Consider the following 24,117-nt stretch of genomic DNA (forward strand, 5'->3'; position numbering starts at 1 on the left):
TTATGATAAAAGGGATATATGTAGAGGGAACGGGCATAAAGTAAATGATGTCATGGCAAAAATATAATTTAAGTATGAGAAGGGAATGTAATAGGAGGTGTGGAAAGGGGGAAGCAGAAAATGGCAAATTATATCACAGGAAGAAGTACAAAACCATAGTAGAGGGAAGGAGGGGAGGGAGATGAGCATTGTTTGAGAGGTACTCTCATCTGATTTGTTCAAAGGAGGGAACAATAACCTTAAGCAGATAATCCTAACTAGCTCTATAGGTAGTAGGAGGGGAAGGGGGAAGAAAGGGGAGGGTGGCTAAAAGGGAGGAAAGAAGCAATAAGAGTAAAGGGGACTAAAAGGGAGGGGGGCTAAAAGAAGGAGGGGAAGGCTGCAGGAGGAGGGGGAGAAAAGTGAATACTATTGAGGAGGGGAAGGGAGACGGGAGAGTTAAAAGCACAAATGGTGGGAAAGAGGGTGGAGGGAAATACACAGATTGTAATCATAACTGTGAATGTGAATGGGATGAACTCTCCCATAAAACGGAGACGGATAGCAGAATGGATTAAAAGCCATAATCCAACAATATGCTGCTTACAAGAAACACATTTGAAACGGGGGGATACACATAGGATAAAGGTCAAAGGATGGAGCAGAATATATTGTGCTTCAGCTCATGTAAGAAAGGCAGGAGTAGCAATCCTAATCTCAGACAAAGCAAAAGCAGAAATAGATCTAATCAAAAGGGATAAGGATGGAAACTATATCCTACTAAAAGGCACCATAGACAATGAAGCAATATCATTACTAAACATGTATGCTCCAAGTGGTATAGCATCCAGATTCTTAGAGGAGAGGTTGGGGGAGTTGAAGGAAGAAATTGATAGCAAAACTATACTAGTGGGGGACCTCAACCTCCCCCTCTCTGAACTAGATAAATCCAACCTTAAAATAAACAAGAAAGAGGTTAAGGAGGTAAATAAAACTCTGGATAAGGTAGATATGATAGATCTTTGGAGAAAATTAAATGGGAATAGAAAGGAATATACCTTTTTCTCAGCGGTACATGGAACATTTACAAAAATTGACCATGTACTAGGACATAAAAATCTCACAATCCAGTGCAGAAAGGTAGAGATAATCAATGCATCCTTTTCAGATCATAATGCATTAAAAATTACATGTAATAAAAGGCCATGGAAAGAGAAACCAAAAATCAATTGGAAACTAAATAATCTAATTCTAAAGAAGGATTGGGTTAAAGAAGAAATCATAGAAACAATCAACAACTTCATTCAAGAGAATGACAATAGTGAGACAACATACCAAAACTTATGGGACACTACAAAAGCAGTTATTAGGGGAAGTTTTATATCTCTGAATGCTTACATAAATAAAATAGAGAAAGAGGAGATCAATGACTTAGGCTTGCAGTTGAAAAAGCTAGAAAAAGAACAAATTGAAAATCCCCAAGTAAATACCAAATTAGAAATACTGAAAACCAAAGGAGAGATTAATAAAATTGAAATAAAGAAAACTATTGAATTAATAAATAAAACCAATAGTTGGTTTTATGAAAAAACTAATAAAATTGATAAACCTTTGGTTAATCTGATCAAAAAAAAGAAAGAAGAAAACCAAATTACTAACATTAAAAATGAAAGGGGTGAACTCACCTCCAATGAGGAGGAAATTAAAACAATAATTAGAAACTACTTTGCCCAACTTTATGCCCACAAATTCGATAATCTAAACGAGATGGATGAATATTTTAAAAAATACAAATTGCCCAGATTAACAGAAGAGGAAGTTGAATACTTAAACAACCCCATCTCAGAAAAAGAAATTGAACAAGCCATCAATGAACTCCCTAGGAAAAAATCTCCAGGGCCAGATGGATTCACAAGTGAATTCTATCAAACATTTAAAGAACAGTTAATTCCAATACTACATACACTATTCTTGAAAATTGGGGAAGAAGGAGTCCTCCCAAATTCTTTCTATGATACAAATATGGTTTTGATACCCAAACCAGGAAGAGACAAAACAGAGAAAGAAAATTATAGACCAATTTCCCTAATGAATATAGATGCAAAAATTTTAAATAAGATTTTAGCAAAACGAATACAGCATCTAATCACGAGATTAATACATTATGATCAGGTAGGATTCATACCAGGACTACAGGGCTGGTTCAATATTAGGAAAACTATTAGCATTATCGACCACATCAACAACAAAGCTAACAAAAACCACATGATTATCTCAATAGATGCAGAAAAAGCTTTTGACAAAATACAACATCCATTCCTACTAAAAACATTGGAGAACGTAGGAATAAAGGGAACTTTCCATAAAATAATAAGCAGTATCTATCTAAAACCTTCAGCAAGCATTATATGCAATGGGGATAAGCTAGATGCATTCCCAATAAGATCAGGGGTGAAACAAGGTTGTCCATTATCACCACTGTTATTCAATATGGTACTAGAAATGTTAGCTGTAGCAATTAGACAAGATAAAGATATTCAAGGAATTAGAATAGCCAAAGAAGAAACTAAGTTATCACTCTTTGCAGATGATATGATGATTTACCTAGAGAATCCCAGAGATTCAAGCAAAAAATTACTTGAATTAATAAACAACTTTGGCAAAGTTGCAGGGTACAAAATAAACCCACACAAATCCTCTGCATTCCTATATATTAGCAACAAAGTTCAACAGCAAGAGATAGAAAGAGAAATCCCATTTAAAGTTAGGGTAGACAGTGTAAAATACTTAGGAGTCTACCTGCCAAAACAAACCCAGGGACTATATGAACACAATTACAAGACACTTTTTGCACAAATAAAGTCAGATTTAAGTAAGTGGAAAAACATTAGTTGCTCATGGGTAGGCCGTGCTAATATAATAAAAATGACAATTCTACCCAAATTAATATACTTATTTAGTGCCATACCAATTAAACTATCAGACAATTACTTTCTAGAGCTGGATAAAATAATATCAAAATTCATTTGGAAAAACAAAAGGTCCAGAATATCAAAGGGACTAATGAAAAGAAATGCTTGGGAAGGTGGCCTAGCGCTACCAGACCTTAAACTGTACTATAAAGCAGCAATTATCAAAACCACTTGGTATTGGCTAAGAAACAGAGAGGTAGACAAGTGGAATAGACTTGGCACTCAAGATGCAGTAGGCAAGGAATATAGCAACCTTCTGTTTGATAAACCCAAGGACCCCAGCTTCTGGGATAAGAACTCATTGTTTGACAAAAATTGCTGGGAAAACTGGATAACAGTGTGGCGGAAATTAGGCATAGACCCATACCTGACACCGTACACAAGAATAAAGTCCAAATGGGTACATGATTTAGGTATAAAGATTGATACCATGAATAAACTGGAGAAGCAAGGAATAGTGTATTTATCAGATCTATGGAGAAGGGAAGAATTCTTTACTAAAGAAGAGATAGAATGCATTATGAAATGCAAAATGGATAACTTTGAGTACATTAAACTGAGAAGTTTTTGCACAACCAAACCCAATGCAACCAAAATCCGGAGGGATGTAGTAAATTGGGAAAAAATTTTTACAGCTAAGCTCGGGGATAAAGGCCTCATTTCTAGAATATATAGAGAACTGACCCAAATGTATAATCATACAAGTCATTCCCCAATTGATAAATGGTCAAAGGATATGAACAGGCAATTTTCAGAGGAAGAAATTAAAGCTATCTATAATCATATGAAAAAATGCTCTAAATCACTATTGGTTAGAGAGATGCAAATCAAAACAACTCTGAGGTACCACATCACACCTATAAGATTGGCAAACATGACAGAACAAGAAAATGATAAATGCTGGAGAGGATGTGGGAGAGTTGGAACACTAATTCATTGTTGGTGGAACTGTGAGCGCATCCAACCATTCTGGAGAGCAATTTGGAACTATGCCCAAAGGGCTACAAAAATGTGCATACCCTTTGACCCAGCAATATCGCTACTAGGACTATATCCCCAAGAGATCATAAAAATGGGAAAGGGTCCCACATGTACAAAAATATTTATAGCAGCACTCTATGTAGTTGCCAAAAACTGGAAGTCAAGGGGATGTCCATCAATTGGGGAATGGCTGAATAAATTATGGTATATGAATGTAATGGAGTACTATTGTGCCATAAGAAATGATGAACAAGAAGACTTCAGAGAGGCCTGGAAGGACTTATATGACCTGATGCTGAGTGAAAGGAGCAGAACCAGGAGAACTTTATGCACAGCAACAACCACAGTGTGTGAGAGTTTTTTCTGGTAGACTTAGATTTTTGTAATAACACAAGAACTTCTGAAAAAAAAAAAATCCCAATGGTGGACCTCAAGGCAAAAAGCCTTCCACACTCAGAGAGAGAAATATGGAAGTCACTCACATAATGTAGCAGATCATGTTTGTGTATGTGTATCTGTTTGTGTATCATGTTCTGATTTGTTATACGGATTCTTTCATTTATCTTAGTCTGACTACACAGCATGACGATAGTGAAAATATACTCAATAGGAAAGTTTATGTAGAATCTATACAGAATTGTATGCAGTCGTGGGGAGGGAGGGAGGTAGTGGGGGGTGGGTGGGGAGGGATAAAATCGCAATTGTATGGCAGTGATTGTTAAACATTAAAAAAAATAAAAAAATTAATTAAAAAAAAAAAAAAATGTAGAGTTCCAAATTCTCTTCCTCTCTCCCCTACACCGTCACTGAGAAAGCAAGTGATCTGATAAGGGTTATACGTGTTCCGTCCTGCAAAGCATATTTCCATATTTGTCATGTTGTGAAAGAAAACAGACCAAGGGAAAAAACAAACAAACAAACCCAAAAGTCAAGAAAAACAAAGTAAAAGAGAAATGCTCTGATCTGCATTCAGATCCATCAGTTCTTTCTCTGGGGTCCCCTTTATGAGATTCTTACACACACGAATCCCTGCCACCTTTCACGTGAACATTAGTAAAGAAATGAGTAAGCTATTTCAAGCAATCTTCTAAAGTGAACTAAATCTTTACATTGAGCAACAGACTAAGAGATGTAGTGAATGTCAGATCCACAAGACTATTGGTAGTTTACGAAAAGACTCCCTTTCCACAAAGTTCCTTTCACCCGCACATCAAAATCATTCATGATTCCTGGAAAAAACATAAGAGAAATACCCCTGCTTAGTAAGTTTCTAACCCTAAACTTCAGTCAAAGCAGAAAATAGATGTATGCCTGCCAAGTGTGCACCCGTGCCTTGGAGGAGGCCCAACGCAGAGTCCAAGTGGCAGAGGACCTCCAGGGAGCTATGACTGGGGATGTACTACAGCAGCCAGCCTCCTGGAAGAGATCACATCCATGCAGAAGAATCTTGCCTGACCATTCACCCAGGAGAGAGCCCCTCAACAAAGAACATCTTTGGCCCAGACCATAATACATGAACCCAAATGGTCAGCCCATCTAGCCCATGGGCAGCTCTGTCCATCAGTAGGGACATCTGGGATAGGAAGTGTTTGGACAGGTTAGGCCCACAGCTGGACTGGATCAGGAGAGCCAGCTAGGGCAACTAGGCTCTTTTAAGGATCCCAAGTTTCTGCCACAGACAAAAGTCCATCTTTCTAATACCAATGTCCTACCCCTGTAGCTGTACAGCTCTGAAAGATTGAGCATGAGCATGATACAGAAGAGAACAGAGAGAGAAAGCCTGGAGTGAGTGCGTGAGTAAGCTACCACACAGTCAGCGAGGGGCTTGAGAGAAGAATGGGAATAAAAGCCATGAGGAACACGCATGCTGAGAAGAGAAGCCTGATAGGTGGTGTAATGAGAAGGGATGACAGGGGAGGGCTGGTCATTCTTTGGGATCTTCATGTGGTCAGTAGCCAGTGAGAAGGTTATCAGCATGCCGGGTGAACCTTGCAGCAAGCTTACAGGTAGATATGGAGAACCGTCCCACAAGATGAGCAGGCAGGGGTTCAGGTAGACAAGGTCACAGTGCATGGGAGTATTTATTGTTCTAATTACTTTTTTCCGTTAAGTCTCCTGGGCTCTCTACATAAACCATCATAAACCTCACTTACAGAGAGAGAGGTATTTTAGACTCTTATCTGACTACGCTGATTCCTTAGTTTCTTTCTCTCAAGGTTGTCATAGCAGGCTTTTCCAAAAGGATGCAGACTGGAAGGGCAGAGACCATGGAGTCCATCCTCAACTGGTTCTCTATTATATTCAATTCAATATCTTTAATGCTAGAGAAAAGTTTCCCTATTCTTGTACCACCCTTTGTTGTCATTTCTAAGTGGGTGTTACATTTTTTATTCATCTGTAGAGATGTTAACAGTTTTCTTAATGATACAATTTATTTTACTATTTTCCTAATACTGAGTCACCTTCACATTCCTTGTATAACCCTAACTAATCATAATATCTATCTTTTACAGAACAATCAGTAAGTATCTGAGATTTGAACCCAAGTATTCCTAACTCCAATTCCAGTAAACTATTTAAAATACTAGGCTATCTCTACTAATGAAATTACTGATCCTGACCTGCATTTCTTTTTCTGTTAGACTACATTTGAGTCAGTATCATGAATAGAATCCCATTTTCATATCTCTGGAAACAGTTTATGTAATATATTCATGAACATTTGAATGAATTTATTTGTGACTACGTCTTATCTAAGTCTTTTTTCCAAGATATCTATCTTATTGAGAGGCTGCTCAATTACTTGTTTTAACTACTATTCATATAGGTTGTGTAACTGTTCTCTTCTCAATTTAGGTATTTAATGTTTTTATAAATATTCCTCTATTTCTTTAAGATTCTCATTTTCTTGGCAGACAGAGCTTCTTCCTCAAGTCTCCACCCTCCACTGCAGCTCCATTTTGTGGGCTATCTTTCCTCATTCGGTTGTAAACAGCTTGACCGTCTTTTTCGTATTTGTCTGCCCAGACCTGAGCACAGTGTTTGGCATATGGTGGGCTCTTCATCGATGTTTACTGACTAGATAATTTTCTTTTCTTTGGTTCAGTCTTCTTGTCTCACTCTCATTTCTGATTTTTTACCCCAAATTCAATTTTCTCTTCTATTCTTTTTTTGAAAACTAAATTTGCTAGTGGATTTATCAACTAAATTTCTCCTTTCCAAACTGCAGATTGCTTTATTTATTAAATTGCTTTTAAATTTTTTTTCTATTTTGTGAATACTTTCCTTATTTAGGTGACTTATTTTGTGCTTTCTTTGGTATGTTAATTCATTCATTGTTAATTTAACTGCAAATTCAATCCACAAATGCCACAGCATTCATGTAGTTCTCCTTGTCGTTGAATATTGATTTTCTTAGATTTTAATTTGGACATCACACTGACCTCTGATTTTCAAAAAAATGTCTGCATTGTGATGTACACTAGGACTAATGAGTGAGCTACTTTTAGTCATCGTTTATCTCCACATCTTTTAATCACGTTCCCTAACTTATTTTGGATTGAAACATGATACTCAGTAGACGGCCTTGAGTTTCTTCCTCCATGGTGGACCGTTTTCGTGGCTGTCACTGGTGAACACACAGATCCTGATGCAGATATAGATGCATTCTGCTATGCCATTCTCTTAATACAGCTCCCAAATCAAAACATTTCAAAAACAAAAAAGGATTTCCAAGATTGCTTATTCAGGGAGTCAAACTTAAACAAAATGGGGCATATTTTCCAATAAGAGCCAATCCAAATAGGAGCTTAAATTAAAATTGTATTTCTTATTTGGGGTTTATGAGTAACTGAAATTTCTGCTACAAATGTTACAAAATATATGTCAAAGTCTAAGAAAAACATGAACCATCTGATGGATTAGGTGAACTGAAGCCAGACTGAGCCAACCTCTGGGGACTGCTGAATATCAAGTTAAACTCAGGTAGCTAAGGATCATCTGATAGAAAACAGTCCCCAGAGGCATACAACCAGAGAGCAAGAAATGGGGCCTGAGATGGCTGTACTTAAATCTACAAGGGGATGGAAAAAGCTCCTACTATGGGGTGAAACAGAATCCACCTTCCCCTTCCCCTTCTGTCCTAATGTTACTACAGTAGGAGGGGGCAGCTAGGTAGTGCAATTGATAGAGCAGGAGTCAGGAGGACCTGAGTTCAAATCTCACCTCAGACCCTTGATACTCACTAGCTGTGTGACCTTGGACAAGTCACTTAACCCTAACTGCCTCATCCTGGGTCATCTCCAGTCATCCTGATGAATATCCCATCACTGGATTCAGATGGCTCTGGAGGAGAAGTGAGGCTGATGACCTGCACAGCCCTCCCTCACTCAAAACAAAGTCAAGTGCAAGTCATGTCATTACTTCTCTGATGGCATGGTCTTCAGCAATGAAAGATGAACAAACACACACAGTAGGATCAATAACTGTGTTCTTTTTCCTATGGAATTGAATGAGGACTGCAGCAGCAATCTGTCTGAAGTCTGAGTATTAGCAGAAAGAAAAACAATGTTTATTTTCATTGAAAAATGATCATCACCAACGCCACCTACAGCAGCCCTTGCTGGCTCCACCCATGTTAACAGACCCCAGGACCATCAGGCTCTGCAGTGGGTGGAGGGCTGGGATGAGCACTCTTCACAGCTGCAACGTTGTAACGGAGACATCCAGAGGGTGCTACAAAGACTCCCGTGGCCATTACATGCCTAGAGGAAGGGATGACATCACGTGGCATGCTGGACCAAACAGGGCAGTGACTATGGATCTCCTTACCTAGTCTGAAGGCTAACACAGTCCTAGTTCAGGATTTTTCCATTTCACAATTAGTTTAAATTCTCCATATGTATACACACACACATACACCCATACATATTTACATACCCTCTCTGTATAACATATCCCAACTCACATCTATGCAGACAGCACATGTGTGTATATATGAAAACAGACAATGCAGGTGGAGGTGGAGACCGAACACTGTGCCCGAGCCCAACCTCTTTCTATTCAGCCCCAAGCAGCAAAGTTAATAATGCTTGAACTTGATGCAAGATATATCCATCCTTCCAAGGTGGAGGTCATTCCCTCTAACAAGGGAGACATGGGTGTTCTGGTGGAAATAATGGACCCAGAGATGGCAGAGAGGTAGGAGGTCACTCTGCCCTTGGGCTTGTGAGCCAGAAGGGCAGAGGGTGACACAGTCCAGACATGAGGGAGACTGATTTCAAAGGGCTACAGGAACTCAAGGATCAGGGAGGTGGGCACTCCCAGCTTCTGCTAAGGGTGGGCAGGCAGGTACTTCCTGTGATCCTCGTACACCCATAAGAAAGGCCAAAGGAGATGCAAAGGAAGACAGGGCATGATCAAGGCCAAAGCTGTGGAGGCAGCTCAGCGGCACAGTACAGTGCGGGGCCTGTGGTCAGGAAGAGCCAAGTTCACATCTGACCTCAGACATATCCTCACTGTGTGGGCAAGTCACTTCTCCTCTGGCTGCCTCAGTCACAACAGCCCCCACCTCACACAGCTGTGGCAAGGATCAAATGAGGTTATGTTCATAAGAAGCCCTTAGTACAGTGCCTATATGCAGCAAGTGCTACATACATGCTCATTTCCTTCTCACTCCATGTAAGGACAATCCCAGGTATTCTCTGCTGTTTGCACAGCGCTATCACTTACCAGGGAAGCCATGGCCCAGCCTGTCTTGTTGTAGATAAACTCCAGGTTGTTCCTCCTTAAGTAGAGCAGGCCTCCGACAAGAGAGATGAGCAGGGCCAAGGCGATGGTGCCCGAGTAGTTGGGAGGCCGGAAAACACGGATCTAAACAAGTAAGGGACACAGAGCGCCCATCAGTGGGTCATGGGAAGGGTTACCAGATCCCTGCTGGTGCTTGCCCTCCCCAGGAGGCTGCCCCTCCACCCCCATTCTCAGGAGCTTACATGAACGTCTGTCCGGTCAGCGATCCACTTGGCAAGTTGCTCTGCGGCAAACCCAATCCTCTGCAGGTCAAAAGTATCAGCACGTTTGGGTTTCCCCTTTGGAGGGAAATGCATGAAGGTCGGTGCCGAGTTCATGTTGAGCTGTAAAAGAGGGAAAGCCTGTGGGCAGATGGCTACAGCCCCAAGTTTCACCCTACTGGCACTACCAGCCCTAGAGGGAAAGCATCAGGCAGACTCTGCAGGCTTGTCCTTTTCTCTGCTGCTTCCATTTCAGCGAGTGCTTCATCTGCTACCCCCACCACTATCTTGAGGGTCTCTGCTGATGAGATCAGTGACTATCACTAGGCGCACCCCAAGATTTTGGCTCAGGGCCTGTAGCTGACTGAGTGGTGATGGCTGAAAGGGTAGCTCAGTGCAGACACCTTCTGTGAAATGCTACTCCTTGGGATACGAGACATAAAAATCTCCTAAGTTAACATAAACTGAGGCACACAAGGTAAAACTACTGAATTAAATCATGTGGCTGACAGCTGGAAATCAATGATCAAGAACTAGGCATTACAAGTGGTCACATGCCAGTGCTTAGACAATGAGAATGAAAAGCTCCTGAGCCTCTAGCTGACTGGGGCAGAGGAAGAGAAAAGCCAGGCAAGACAAGAGCACAGAAGCAGAAGAAGGGAGTCTGGCTATGGCAGGAGCGATCCTGGGCTGGGGATAATTCAGTCAGGCTTCAATTCTGTCTCTTTCTAACTCCTCTCACCCTGGAGGCCTCTGAGTACATGCCCAACCTCTCCTCAGTGATATCACAGACAGTTGGGCACTGGCTGGAGCAGCTGTGGAGAAGCATGGGGCACATTACAAATAGTAGAATGCCGACACCCAGGAGCAGACAGGGCACCAGGTTTCCCTATACAATGTATGCAAAAGAAGCATTTCGTTTAAACTGAATCTCAAAGCCAAAGGTGGATGCTACTTGCATCCCTGTGGTCCTCAAGTCACTGGCCAAGGTCACAGCAGAACAGACCAGTATATACTGGTCACTGTTGGCAGCCATGCATGTCACAAAATGCTCATGTGAGTTGTCTGTATCACAATGGAATTGTTCCCATCTTGGGACTCATTGGAGTAGACACCACAGAAAGAGTAAATATTTGCAGGTACCTGTTGGAAAACATCCGCGCCCTCGTCATAGTCCACAACGCTGAAGAAGAGCTTGTTGGAGAAGACTGAGGAGTAGCGCCAGGAGTTCGCCAGCACCTGGTACTCTTCATTGGCCTGCCTGTTAGAAACAAACATGGGACGTGAGTGCCTCCAGGCAGGAACAGGAACAGGAGGGAGTCTCTCTTTTGTCCAGTGAGACAACAGAAAACTGGCTCACTGCTAATGCCCTCCCACTGAGCACCCACCTGCTCTCAGAAGGCAGCAGGGCATGGGTGCCCAGAGCACCTGAGTGAGGGCATGGATTGGGCATCTGCCCCTGGGGTCTTCAGAAGGGCGGCCAAGCAGCCTCCAACAGAACCCACAGAGGACTGTGTCCCATGGCACCTGCTCCTCTTGGGATCCTTTATTTCACATGTTCTCAAGCACTCCCATCTCCAGGATGTTATCCCGGATCCTCCTAGGAGCTCATGCCCTAATCTCCACTCCCAAACTACTTTGTATTTACTTTGTAAATATTGACGCCCTCTCATTCATGTCTCAGAAACCATTTCATGCCAGAAGCTCAGTCCAGCCCTGGAATCCACAAAGGGGAAGTACACTCCATGGCTATGGGCTCCCCCGAGTCTCCCTTTCACCAATATACCCAGGCCAGGCAGGCCTCATTCCTCTCTAGGTGGCACGTGAGACTTTCTTTACCAAGACACTGCTGGATACCTTTATTTCCCCTTCCCTTTCACCCCTTCCACTTTCTTTTGTGTTGTCCTCACTCATTAGAATGTTGTTATTGTCATCTGTTACTGTCATTTGTTTTCAAAGAGACCATGACATCAAGGAGGTGATACCCATGACCTGCAAGTGAATTGGAATTAAGTGAGGCAGGGCTGTGCAAGGTCACTTGCCTCACTTTCTCCTCCAGAGCCATCTGGGTCCAGTGGCCAGATATTGATTAGCATAATTGGAGATGGCCCAGGTCTTAAGGTTAGGTAAGAAAGGAAGCAAAGAAAGGAGGTCTCTTTTACCCAGTCCTCATGAAAACTTCTTAGAAGGAAGGGGGAAAAAGAATGTAAGGTTTCTGAGGGCAGAAACTATTTTCCTGCTCGCACTTTTTTTTTGTTTCTTTGTTTGATCCAATTTTATTTTATTTTCAGGTCTAAATTCTGTCTGGACCACCTCCCTTTCTTCTTGCTCAATTGAGAAAGCAAGAAAAAAAATTACAAACGTAATCAAACAAAACAAATTCCTGAATTGACCATGTTAAGAAAAAAAATAAAAGCTTCAATCTGCATGGAGTCCCTCCAGTATATCTGTCTTAGACGGTGTCCAGCATGTTTCATCTTGAATCCTCTGGAATCGTGGTGGTTCACTGTGTGGATTGTGCCTACGTCCCTCAAAGCTGTTGATTTTTTACAAAATTGCAAACTGTTCTCCTAGTTCTGCTCAGTTCACTTTGCATCAGTTCATACAAGTCTTCCTTGATTTTTCTAAAACTATCCCCTTCATCATTTCTTCCATCGTAATCATATACTTACATCTTGTTCAGTCACTCCCCAATGGATGGACATTCCCTCTATTTCCAATTCTCTGCCACCACAAAAAGAACAGCTATAAATTCTTTTGTACATATGGATCCTCTTCCTCTTTTTTTAATCTCTGAGAATCAGACCTAGTAGGTATGCACAGTTTTAGAGCCCTTTGGGCATAGTTCCAAACTGTTATACAGAATGGCTGGATCAATTTACAACTTTACCAACAACACAATGGTGTGCTTATTTTTCTGCACCCTCTCTAGAAGTCATCATGTTCAACTTATGTCATCTTTGCCAATATGATAATTATGAGATGGTATGTCAGAATTATTTTAATTTGCATTTCTCTAATTATTTGTGATTTAGAACATTTTTTCATATGGCTATTGATTCTGCTTGTATTTCTCTTGCCAGCACTCAACACATGACCTGGCACATGGTAGGTATTTAATAAATGCTTGTTGACTTGCTGGCCATATACGTGGTGTCTTCTGCGGATAAGACTGGCAATTGATAATGCTCAATGACTCAAAGACTGATAGAAATGAACTTCAGAGAAAGTTAGGACTTCTATGAGGCTATGAGGTAGAGGTGAGGAGGGAGGGAACACTGTTTGTGGGAAGGCAAAGAATAAAAAGCATTTCAGTGTTTACCACGTGCCAGTCTTTGGGCTAAGTACAAGGGAACACAGTTGTAAATTAGGCCCTTGATATTCCTCCACAGAACAATGAAGGTTTTCATGAGGCATTTCCTTACTCTCTATATGCTCCCAGACCACCCTTTGGTCCCATCATACACTTCTTGATGCTTTTTTCTCCCTTCAAATATCTGCTGCCTACTTGTACCCAGCCTGTGCCCTCCCACTGAGTCTACAACAAGTCTCTGGATATTAACGGATATTTTACTGAACTTGATTCAGTTTTAAAATCAAGAATAGAGAGGTATGTGTTGCCAAGTGCTTTATATATCATGCAGGTGATCTCATTTGAGAGGATGTTCTGTTCCTGTCATTGGAAGCTTAGATAACTGAGGCAGAATCTTATCAAAAAGAGGTCAGAATTAGGAGGCAATGTTCCCTGACAGGTAAACTTTCCAAGTTTGGAAATGATACTTAGGAGAGTTGAAAAATTAACGATCTTAATTAACAACTCTATTTGGTCAAGGAATTTGGAGTTAGCACTGAGAAGTGAAATCAGTCCAAGAAAAGCTAAAAGATTAAGAGGCTGAAGGAACAGCCCAGAGCTCAACCACTGGCCTTTTGATGGAGAGAAAAGATCCAAGAGCACAAAGATGGAAGAGAACTTCTCCCACCCCCACCACCACCCTCTCCCAAGAGGGGAACATGACAGGAGGAGAGAAAGAGTTTCACAATGTAAAAACACCAGGGATTAGGCTTCTAAAGGTTTTCTGCATGTGCAGCTAGGACTGTGGAACCCTAACAGTTATCTGAGGAATTCAAGAGATTCACATGGGTCTGTCTCCCTTGGACAAGATTTCAGAACGCTCCTTTCTTTCCCCAGAGTGGCTAAGTAGAAGAACTTTCATCAAGGACAAGCAATCTTCAAAGAAAATGGAAAAGGGAGGACCTGAGAAAGTATTACCTGCACACGGAGCATTGCCTCTGTGGCTGCAGGGCTGTGAACATCACCACGACTGAGTAGTTTCGGGGGGGCGCCTTCACAAATCTCCGGAACTTGTCCCCATTCATTCGGATAACTGAGCGCCTCACACTCCAGTCCATCAGCTGCTCCACTTTCTCAGCCAAGAGGTTCTGAAATTAAATGCAGGGAATTCAACTCTAAGAAATGTCATAATACAATCAACCCCCTCATACTGGGTCTCTGGTGTGGCCAAGTCACCCTCTAGCTGCCTAGGGACAGTGATGTCCCCAGTGCCCAGGGCTGACCATGTCACTCAATCCCTCCAAAATAAAATACGAACTTGTCTATATCATGTTTAAAGGACATGGCCTCCTTTTCCAAAGCTTAGTGCATGTCATTTTTCTTCCTGCTGGCCTGGCTGACACGCTGTTCTCATAGCCCGAGTGCCATCTCCAATCTCCATGCCTTTGCCCAGGCAGCCAGGTCCAAGCTTCCAACATTCCTTCCCCCTCCTCTGCCTCTTAGGAGAGCTAGCTCCCATCAAGATTCAGCCTAAGTACCACCTCCTTCCAGAGATCTGTGCCTACCCCTGCCCTGACAGTGCCCCAGCTCCTAACTCCTAAAGTGATCCCCTCAGATCACTTGGTCACCGCCCTATGTTGATCTTCTGTTGGCTGATGTGTTAGCTGGGAGTTCCTGGAGGGCAGGGGCTGTTCTGTCCCTAGTACTGTCAAGTACAGTGTTTGGCTTTGCTCTGTGTCCCCAGTACTGATGAGCACAGTGCCTGGCACATGGTGAATACTTACTAAATACTTGCTGACTGACTGAGGAGTACGAGGACCTGGGCAGGTTGGCTGCAATGAGAATTCTATGAGGAATCTGAAATTGGGTTGGTGGGTACAGCTCAACTGAGGGGGACCTACCCCGACCTTCTGTGACTTTCACAATGGTCATGGATAAAATCTTCTTCACCTTACTGGCTACCTCCAAATCAATGCCTTGGAATTCCACTGGGGTAACAGGAACACCACAGTCACACCATCCATTCACCAAAGCCTTGTCTGGGGTCCAGCCATCTGCTAGCACCAGCCTGATACCCTAAGGCCATGAGGCATAACTGAACAAAGCAATAGAGGAAGGTGTGTCCTCAAAACACTTAAAATGCTTTTTAAGGAATCAACAAGTCCATACGTGTACACATCCCAAGAATCAACCTCATTTCAGTTGTGGTTTAAGTATCTGGATAACGTGGCTATTCTAAGCCTGAGCCAGTACAAGATAAATTGTAAAACTGGCTTAGGCCAAAGACCATTCAAACAGGAAGGGTGTGGGAGCAGTGAAGACCCACTTTGCTTGACTGAAGTTACCACTACTGGTGGTGACTCAGTATAATCGTACTGGGAGCCAAGAAGACCTGGGGTCACCTCTGGCCTCTGACATATCCTGGCTGTGTGGCCGACACAGACCCTCTCAGATGTTCTAGTTAACTCTTGACAACCAGAATGCGCATCAGCTAGTGGCCTGTTGGCACTGCTGGGAGGAGTTTCTTAGAGCAAAATAACCACAGGTCGGGTCAATCCCCATCCCCAGATGCTAATCAGCCAGGCTGTGACCCACCATGACTCTCTACAAGGCATCTGACTCACTGTGGCCAAAGGCAACACCAGAACATAAACTTCCAGAACATAATCGGACAAGTCTGAGCAAGCTCATCTAGCAAGGCAGAGAAGCAGCCCCACTCAGAGGGCAAAACCTGGCTCAAGGGAACTTGGTCAAAGATACACCAAGACCAGTCACCCCAAGGACACACAAGGGCCCAGGTGAAAAGAGTCCTCAGAGCAGATGGAAAACATAAGAGATGTGCAGCAGAAACACCCCTGTAGGAGGCAGGAGTACCACACTTGCTGGGGTGTACATAGGGAGGAACAAATAGAACCAGAGGGATTGCTGCTGAAAGGGAGTCCTTCCATGGTGAAGAGGCAGAGCAACAGATTTCCCAGGTATCTCAGGGAAGGAAAGAGACCAAAGGCATGGACAAGGGCCCAGACTGTACTGATATCAGGACAAGGGATGGATCCCCTGCTGTCCAGGATGTGGAGGAGGGGCCACCTCTACACCTCTGAGGGCTCCGGCAGGAGACAAGAGACCCCCGTGAGACAATCACAGGATGTCTTTACCATCTGGTGGACAAGAGAACAAAGGGGTCCAGCAGGAATGCTTGTGTGGGCTGATTCCAAGAGGAGAACAAAATGCATCCTTCCTTACAAACTGTCTGAACGTGAAATGGCTGTCCTCCATACAATTCAAGGTTATTCAGGATTCCCTGGGACATAGGACAATGGAAGTACCCTGTTCAATAACAGGAGAGGTCTATAAAAAGGGCACATGCTCAGCCAAAGCATCTGTACTATGAGGAGATTCAGGGCAAAGTCCAAGGGATTCCCAAGGGATGGTGAGGGCCTCCAGATGCTTCCATTTGGGGGTACTGTTTATTGTACAACCATCCATACCCAAAACACTGCCAAACCTCATGGAAGAGATCTGGGAACCAACTCTGTGATATTGGCAGCCAGGGTATATGCCATTATCGGAAAATACTTCAAGAAAATTAAGAGTTCTAGGCAGGTGGTGTTCTACACAATCAAATCATATTTATTAATAATAACATAATTCAACTATTTTGATTTTTCTGACAAATTGGGAGAACTCTAATCACTCTGAAGTCAAGATCACACTTCCCTTTTGACAAATAATGACACAAGAGCTCCAGAAAGGGTGAGAAGCCAGGTGTTGCCACATGCTTTCAGTGAATGACTTAAAAGTCAAAATCAGAAGTTGGTCAACTTCCAAGAGTACTTTCATGATGCAAAGAACATTCATCCAACATCAACATTTGTTCATTTGGGGAAATTACACCCAATTAAAGGGGTCATGGTGTTCTAGGCTAACAAAGTTTGTACTCGGGACACAGAGGTTTCTATGTGGAAGGTCTAAATAACAGGAAAAAAAATTGAACAAATGTACTGTAAAAATTAGAGCTTAGTAATAGTAATATAGACATCTTTCAAAATGAAAGAAACTCCAAAGAATAATCTGAATAATGTTTAATGCACTGAACTGTTATTATCACATTATACATTACTAATACATTAGATGCTAAAATTATATATACTTTGCAACTACCTTTTAAATGTCAAGAAATATGAGAGGAGAGAAGGGGGAAGGGTTCACCCTCAAATAAAATAAAACATAACATAAAATGCTCAAATTACTTCCACAGAGCTATAGCTTACTTTCAGGAAGTTAAGTCATTCAGTCATTCATTCAGTCAACAACCAATTAGTAAGCACCTTCTGTGTGCCAAGCACAAACACTGTCCCTGCTTTCAAGGAGCACACAATCTGCTGGAGGAGTTGTGTTAATGGTGAGGCATGAATGAATGAGAGATCTCTTCAGCAGCATAATATTAAAACTGGAACATGCAGAGATTCACATGGCTCCTGCACAAGGATGACATGAGAATTCTTGAAGCATTCTATATTTTCATCTGTCCATGAAATCAATGAGAGCATTAAGGAAATGAACAGAATTTTAGAGACGTCACTTATGATAAACCTCTGAAGAATACTGAATGGGAAGAGAAAGAAGAATACCTAATCTCCAACATGGATGGCACCTTCAGAAACAGCATAAACACCTCACAAACAAATGCAAAAAAGGCAAAAAAAAAAAAAGTATTAAACGCATCTTTGTCTCACCATAATGCAATATAATTATATTAATAAAGAACATTTCAAGCACAGATAAAATACTAATTGGAAACAATACTGTGGATTATATTTGGCGTGTGTGTGGTAGTGCGGGGGAAAGGTTTCTCTGCATCTCCAACACTGCACAGTGCCTGGCATGACCTACTGAACAAAATGGCACAGATCTGTGGCCATTCTTCGAACACTCTACTCTCATCAGCAACATTTCTAGAACACTGTGTGGGAATGTAATCTTTCTCCAATTACACCCAATTTTACCCAGTGATGGACTATTCTATAGCTCAACACAAGACTAATGTAATTGGTACACATCTGACACTGATTACTTCAAATCTATTTTCATTATTATCATTATTTAAAATGACTGCCTCTCTGAGGACATCTTGTCCATCGATGTGATTCAGTGGATGAGGTTCGAAGGGCTCCAGAGAAGTCTAGGAACCAGCCTTTACAGAGGTGACCCACAGAGATGAATTGCTCCATCGCCCAAAACTCAGCAGGCTGGAGATCAGTACCAGAAAGACAAGGGCCCACGTAGCTGGAAACCCTAAGTCCTGCAAAGCTGGAACGGTGAGACAGGTAATAGTCCTTCCTTATTCATATTCAGTTTCTTTCACCACTGAGTCACTGACAGATATGTTTACCAAAAGCCAATGGGAAAAGGCTATTTTGTTGGAACCTCTGCCAGGATTCATCCTGCTGCTTCGGTTTCTCACTCCAAGGGCTGCAGGCAAAGCTCTCATCCTGGAGTGCAATGGCTTTCCTAACTTAGCGCTATGCTGTGTATGCAGGAATTTTTTGAATAAATAAAAGCAAAGCCATAAGCAAAAGCAAAGACCTGTAAGACTCAATGATTGATGTCACCTTTCTACAACTCCCAAATCAAGGATGTCTCAGCAATTTCATTAGCCAGTTTCCAATTATTTAGAAAGTGAGCACTTGGCATTTAGTTTTAAATTCAACCTTCCCAAGTAGCACGAGAAAACTGCAGAGAAGTATATGTGAAATTTGCAAATCATTCAGTTAGGAATAAAGTCTTTGTAAAATGTCTTCTTAAGAAAATGAAAGTCACAAGTCTGGCACTTTCTAAAGCCCATCAGTAATGCTGCTTAGTGAAGCTGGAAGAAGTCACACAAGCGGGGCTGATTGGGTACATTACCGAACCTCCTCTGGGTCTCCTGGCAGCTAAGCAATGCTCAGACCCTCAACTGATCCTCAATCCCACTCCCCAGAAAGTCTGCTGCAAACAGCCCCCATCCCCTCAAGGGGAGGCCCTGGCTTCTAACCTTGTCACTCTAATGACCCTGCCCATCACCCACTCAATTACACGTTGCCCATGACCTCTTCTCCACTGCCAAACTGGATAGTCTTTCCTCAGGCTTTCTCCTTCTGGACCTCTGACCATGCCTGGAACCACTGAGCCCCTTCTCTTCCTGGGCACTGTTTGAAATTTTTCTGGCATTGATCTCTCTTGTAGTTTTTCCCCCCTCTCTCTCTCTGCTCTTTCTCAGTCCCAGAGAGAGCTTTCCTAAGGCCACACAACCACCACCAAGAGGCAGGACTCAAAGGAATCCATCACGGCCTCTGCAGCTGCTTCTCACTCCCAAATTCCACTGTTTCCAGCCCACAACTTAGTGGACTTCAGAAACTCAGGTATAGCTTTAGCAGAACAATCACCTGGGGAAAATGGTTTCATTTTTGGAAGAAAGAACTGGAACCTGTGTTAACTAAAATAACAGTCACTGGAAATCTCATTAGGATAAATGCATGAAGTACACCTTGAGCTGGACAACAAGGAAAAGGATGAGCACTGAGCACAGGCTTGCTGGAAAACTTCTCCTCTCACTCAGCCCTAAGCTTGCAAACGGTAGCGTTCTGGTGTGGCCTCTAAGAAGGGGACACTGAGGCCAGCCACTGGGATCTCCTCCTCTGGTGACTCCACCTCAGAGCTCTGTGAATTCATCTTCCCCTCTCCTCTTCCTCTCTGTTCTCAAACACTGTCCCTGCTTCCAAGGAACACACACTCCTGGATCATCAAACAAAGAGGAGAAAGGGCTGCAAAGGCAAAGAGGCAGAGGCAGCACAAGGCTCATCTGGCTCCAGTGAGTGAGGAGAACCTCAAGACAAGGTAGCAGAGACTAGAGAGGCTTGGGAGAGGCCAGAGACTCTCAGCTGGATTCAGTGGGTAACACAGAGCCACACAGATGTGAAATGACTAATCGGAGGAGCAATTCTATTCTGGTGGAGGGACAGAGAACAGATTAGAGGCCACCAGAGAAATGTGAGAAAAGAACTGTCAAAGAAGAGTGGGGAAGATAATTAAGCTGCTAATCTGTCCTTTGTTATTGCAGCTGCCAAACAGAAAAAGGTTAAACAACTTCATTCCAAGGGTACAGCTGGGTTTCTACTTGACTCTTCCTTAACTGAATCTATCTAGGCAAAAAAATGTTGTAATGTGTAGTAGCTTTTTGTTGTAGTATTCGTTTTTAGTAAATATTTAAAAGTTGAGTTCAAAATTAACTCCCGAGAAGGCAACAAAATTATACTAATTATATACATGGAACAATGCAAAACATATTTCTATATTTGCCGTACCACAAAAAAAAAGTGAAAAAGTATACTTCGATTTGCACTCAAAGATTTATCAGTTCTCTCTCCCGAAATGGATAGTAGCATTTTTTTTTTTAATCATGAGTCCTCTGGAATTGTCTCGGATCACTGTACTGAGGAGCCAAGTCTTCCACAGCTGATCATCGTAACAAGATTGCTGTTACTGTGCACAAAGATTTCCCCGTTCTCACTTCACTCTGCATCAGTTCATATAGGCTTTGCTGTTTTTTTTTTTTCTGAAACCACTCCCTTGTCATTTCTTATGGTACAATCATACTCCATCCTAATCATATACCACAACTTGTTCAGCCATTCCCCAATTGATGAGCATCAACTAAATCCTCCTAATTCTTTGCCATTTACAAAAAGAGTTGGGGCAGAGCCAAGATGGCAGAGTAGAAAGATGCACGTACTCTAGCTCTTCCCCCACAGCCCATAAAATACCTGTAAAAAATGATTCTAAACAAACTCTAGAGCACCAGAAGCCACAAGACGACAGAGTGAAAGAGATTTCCAGTCCAAGGTAGCCTGGAAGGTTGATAGGAAAGGTCCATCGCATAGCCCATGGAGCCCAGCCCAGTCTTGGCTGTGGCACTGGCCGGAAAGGCCCTGGGGGCAGAATCCCTAGTAGCCACAGTGGTGATTCTCAGATTCCCTCAACCCACAAATGCCAAAGACAGCTTCAAAGGTCAATGATAAAGCTTTTTCACCTTGGTGAGAGAGGAGCAGGGGCCTCCCCAAGCCACGGCCCCAGGTGGCAGTGACAGGAGCAGCAGCATTCCCTGGCCTAAAGCGCCTGGGGGAACTGAGCTGCTGATCTGAGTCTCAGCCCTGAGTGGTGGCTCAGGGGTGAGGAAGAGTTCAAGCTGGCATGGTGGAGTTGGTGGAGGCTCTGGAAAGGGAATTCTACTTGCAGATTCTGGGCAGAAAAGTTTTGGTAACTCCCAGAGCAGAACGCAGGCCAGGAGAGGAGTAAACTCTTCTCCTTTGATTGTGCCACCTTGGAGGAACTGAGAACTTACAGGTCCCCAGAGTATATCCTCCTTTTAACAAAGGACTCAAAAATCAAGTAACCGGCTGGGAAAATGCCCCAAAAAGGGAAAAAAAAATAAGATTATAGAAGTCTACTTTCTTGGTGAACAGGTAGTTTCTTATACCTTTTTGGATGAGGAAGAACAATGCATACTATCAGAGGCCTCCAAAATAAATATGCAATGGTCTCAGGCCATGGAAGAGCTCAAAAGGGATTTTGAAAAGCAAGTAAAAGAGGTGGACGAAAAATTGGGAAGAGAAATGAGAGCGATGCAAGAAAAACATGAAAAGTGAGTCAACAGCTTGCTAAAGGAGACCCAAAAAAATGCTGAAGAAAATAATACGTTTAAAAATAGGCTAACTCAAATGGCAAAAGAGGTTCAAAAAGCCAATGAGGAGAAGAATGCTTTAAAAAGCAAAATTAGCCAAAAGGAAAAGGAGACTCAAAAGCTCACTGAAGAAAATAGTTTTTTAAAAATGACAATGGAGCAGGTGGAAGCTAATGACTTTATGAGAAACCAAGAAATCACAAAACAAAACCAAAACAATGAAAAAATAGAAGACAATGTGAAATATCTCACTATAAAAAGAACTTACCTGGAAAATGGATCCAGGAGAGACACTTTAAATATTATGGGACTACCTGAAAGCCATGATCAAAAAAAGAGCCTAGACATCATCTTTCATGAAATTATCAAGGAAAATTGCCCTGATATTCTAGAACCAGAAGGCAATATAAATATTGAGAATCCACCGATCACCCTCTGAAAGAGATCCAAAAAGAGAAAGTCCTAGGAATATTGTAGTTAAATTGCATAGTTCCCAGGTCAAGGAGAAAATATTGCAAGCAGCCAGAAAGAAACAATTTAAGTATTATGGAAATACAATCAGGAGAGCACAAGATCTAGCAGCTTCTACATTAAGGGATAGAAGGGCTTGGAATATGAGATTCTAGAAGTCAAAGGAACTGAGATTAAACCAAGAATCACCTACACAGCAAAACTGAGTATAATACTTCAGGGGAAAAAATGGTCATCATAGAGGACTTTCAAGCATTCTTGATGAAAAGACCAGAGCTGAATAGAAAATCTGACTTTCAAACACAAGAATCAAGAGAAGCATGAGTGGATATCACTGTTCCTATAGCACAGATGAGGAACTAGGCACGAAGATGTGAAGTAATCTTACTGTCATCCAGCAAGTTGGCATCAAAGCTGAGAATGCAAAATAGATTCTTTTGCTACTGGCCCTCAGTTTTTACAGTTTCCCCAAGATTAACTGATTCTTTTCTAACTTACTTCTAATGGGTTAACAGTAACTAATGAGGATAATTAAGAAAATAAATTACTACTCTAAGTACAGAAATATCAACAAAAGAAAAATCTTAATTGAATAAATTTGCTTTTGTTAATGGACAATAGCATGTAATAAACATATCTACAAAAAAAAAAAGAGTTGCCATAAATATTTTTGTACGTATAGGTTCTTTTTTTTACTTTGATCCCTTTGGTGTATAAAACTAGCAGTGATATTTCTGGGTCAAAGGATGTGCGCAGTTTTATGGTCCTTTGGGAATAGTTTCAAATTGCTCTCCAGAAAGGTTGGATCATTCCACTAGCTCATTAATATACCTATTTTCTCTCATCCCTTCCAGCATTTGTCATTTCTGATAGGTGTGAGGTGGCACATCATAGCTCTTTTAATTTGCATTTCTCTAATCAACATGAGATAGGGGATTTTTTTCATGACTATAGATAGCTCTGACGTCTTTTTCTGAAAACTGTCTGTTCATATCTTTTGACCATGTATCAATTGGGGAATGAATCTTTTTATAAATTTGACTCCATTCCCTATATAGTTGAGAAACGGGGCCTTTATCAGAGAAATGTGCTGTAAAATTTTTTGATGTATTTCATTGTCTATGGTACCCTTTAGCAAATGTAGCTTCCCTGATTATTTCTTTTAATTAGATCTATTTTTGTTTTTACTATGTCTGAAATCATGAGTGCTATTCCTGCCTTTTTACTTGGTTTCAGAAAAAGAAACATGGCCAAAAATATCTAAACTGATACAGAGCAAAATGAGAAGAACCAGGGGATCACTGTGCTCATGACAGCAATGCCATCATGATGATCAATTGTGAAGCGCATGGCAGATTCTGCTGCAGTCCCTTATTTTCATTCTGTTTCAAGTGTGTCTCTTGTAAACAATATACTTTGGGCTTCCGTTTTCTCATCCATTCTGCTCTCTCCTGCCATTTTAGGGATGAGTTCATCCCATTCACATTCACAGTTAGGATCACTGTGTTTATCTGTCTCCTTTTATCCTATCTGACCCCAAAAGTCTGTTCTACCTCTGACTGCTGTCTCCCTTCATCAGCCCTCCCTTTTATCATTGCCTCACCCATATCTATTATGCCTTCCCCTTTCCACCGTACTACTGGGTAAGATAGCTTTCTTTTTTTCTTTTTAGCTACAAGTAGAGACTTTTATTTA

At 41.8% G+C, this 24,117-nt stretch overlaps 1 protein-coding gene and 1 pseudogene across 3 annotated transcripts in view; one reads left to right on the plus strand and one right to left on the minus strand.

Moving 5' to 3' along the window:
* Nucleotides 1–24,117, minus strand: part of TUSC3 (tumor suppressor candidate 3) — a 69,036-nt gene that overhangs the window by 38,100 nt on the left and 6,819 nt on the right. For all 3 annotated transcript variants that reach the window (XM_072625689.1, XM_072625687.1, XM_072625688.1), the window contains exons 2-5: nucleotides 14,211–14,380; nucleotides 11,084–11,201; nucleotides 9,923–10,063; nucleotides 9,663–9,803 (exon numbers count right to left, since the gene is read on the minus strand). In XM_072625689.1, the coding sequence (XP_072481790.1) occupies nucleotides 9,663–9,803; nucleotides 9,923–10,063; nucleotides 11,084–11,201; nucleotides 14,211–14,380 (570 nt within the window). The remainder of the gene's footprint in view (nucleotides 1–9,662; nucleotides 9,804–9,922; nucleotides 10,064–11,083; nucleotides 11,202–14,210; nucleotides 14,381–24,117) is intronic.
* On the plus strand, nucleotides 17,657–17,755 carry LOC140515081 (U6 spliceosomal RNA; annotated as a pseudogene).

This window comes from Notamacropus eugenii, chromosome 7, assembly GCF_028372415.1.
Source record: "Notamacropus eugenii isolate mMacEug1 chromosome 7, mMacEug1.pri_v2, whole genome shotgun sequence".
NCBI classification, from domain to species: Eukaryota; Metazoa; Chordata; class Mammalia; order Diprotodontia; family Macropodidae; genus Notamacropus; species Notamacropus eugenii.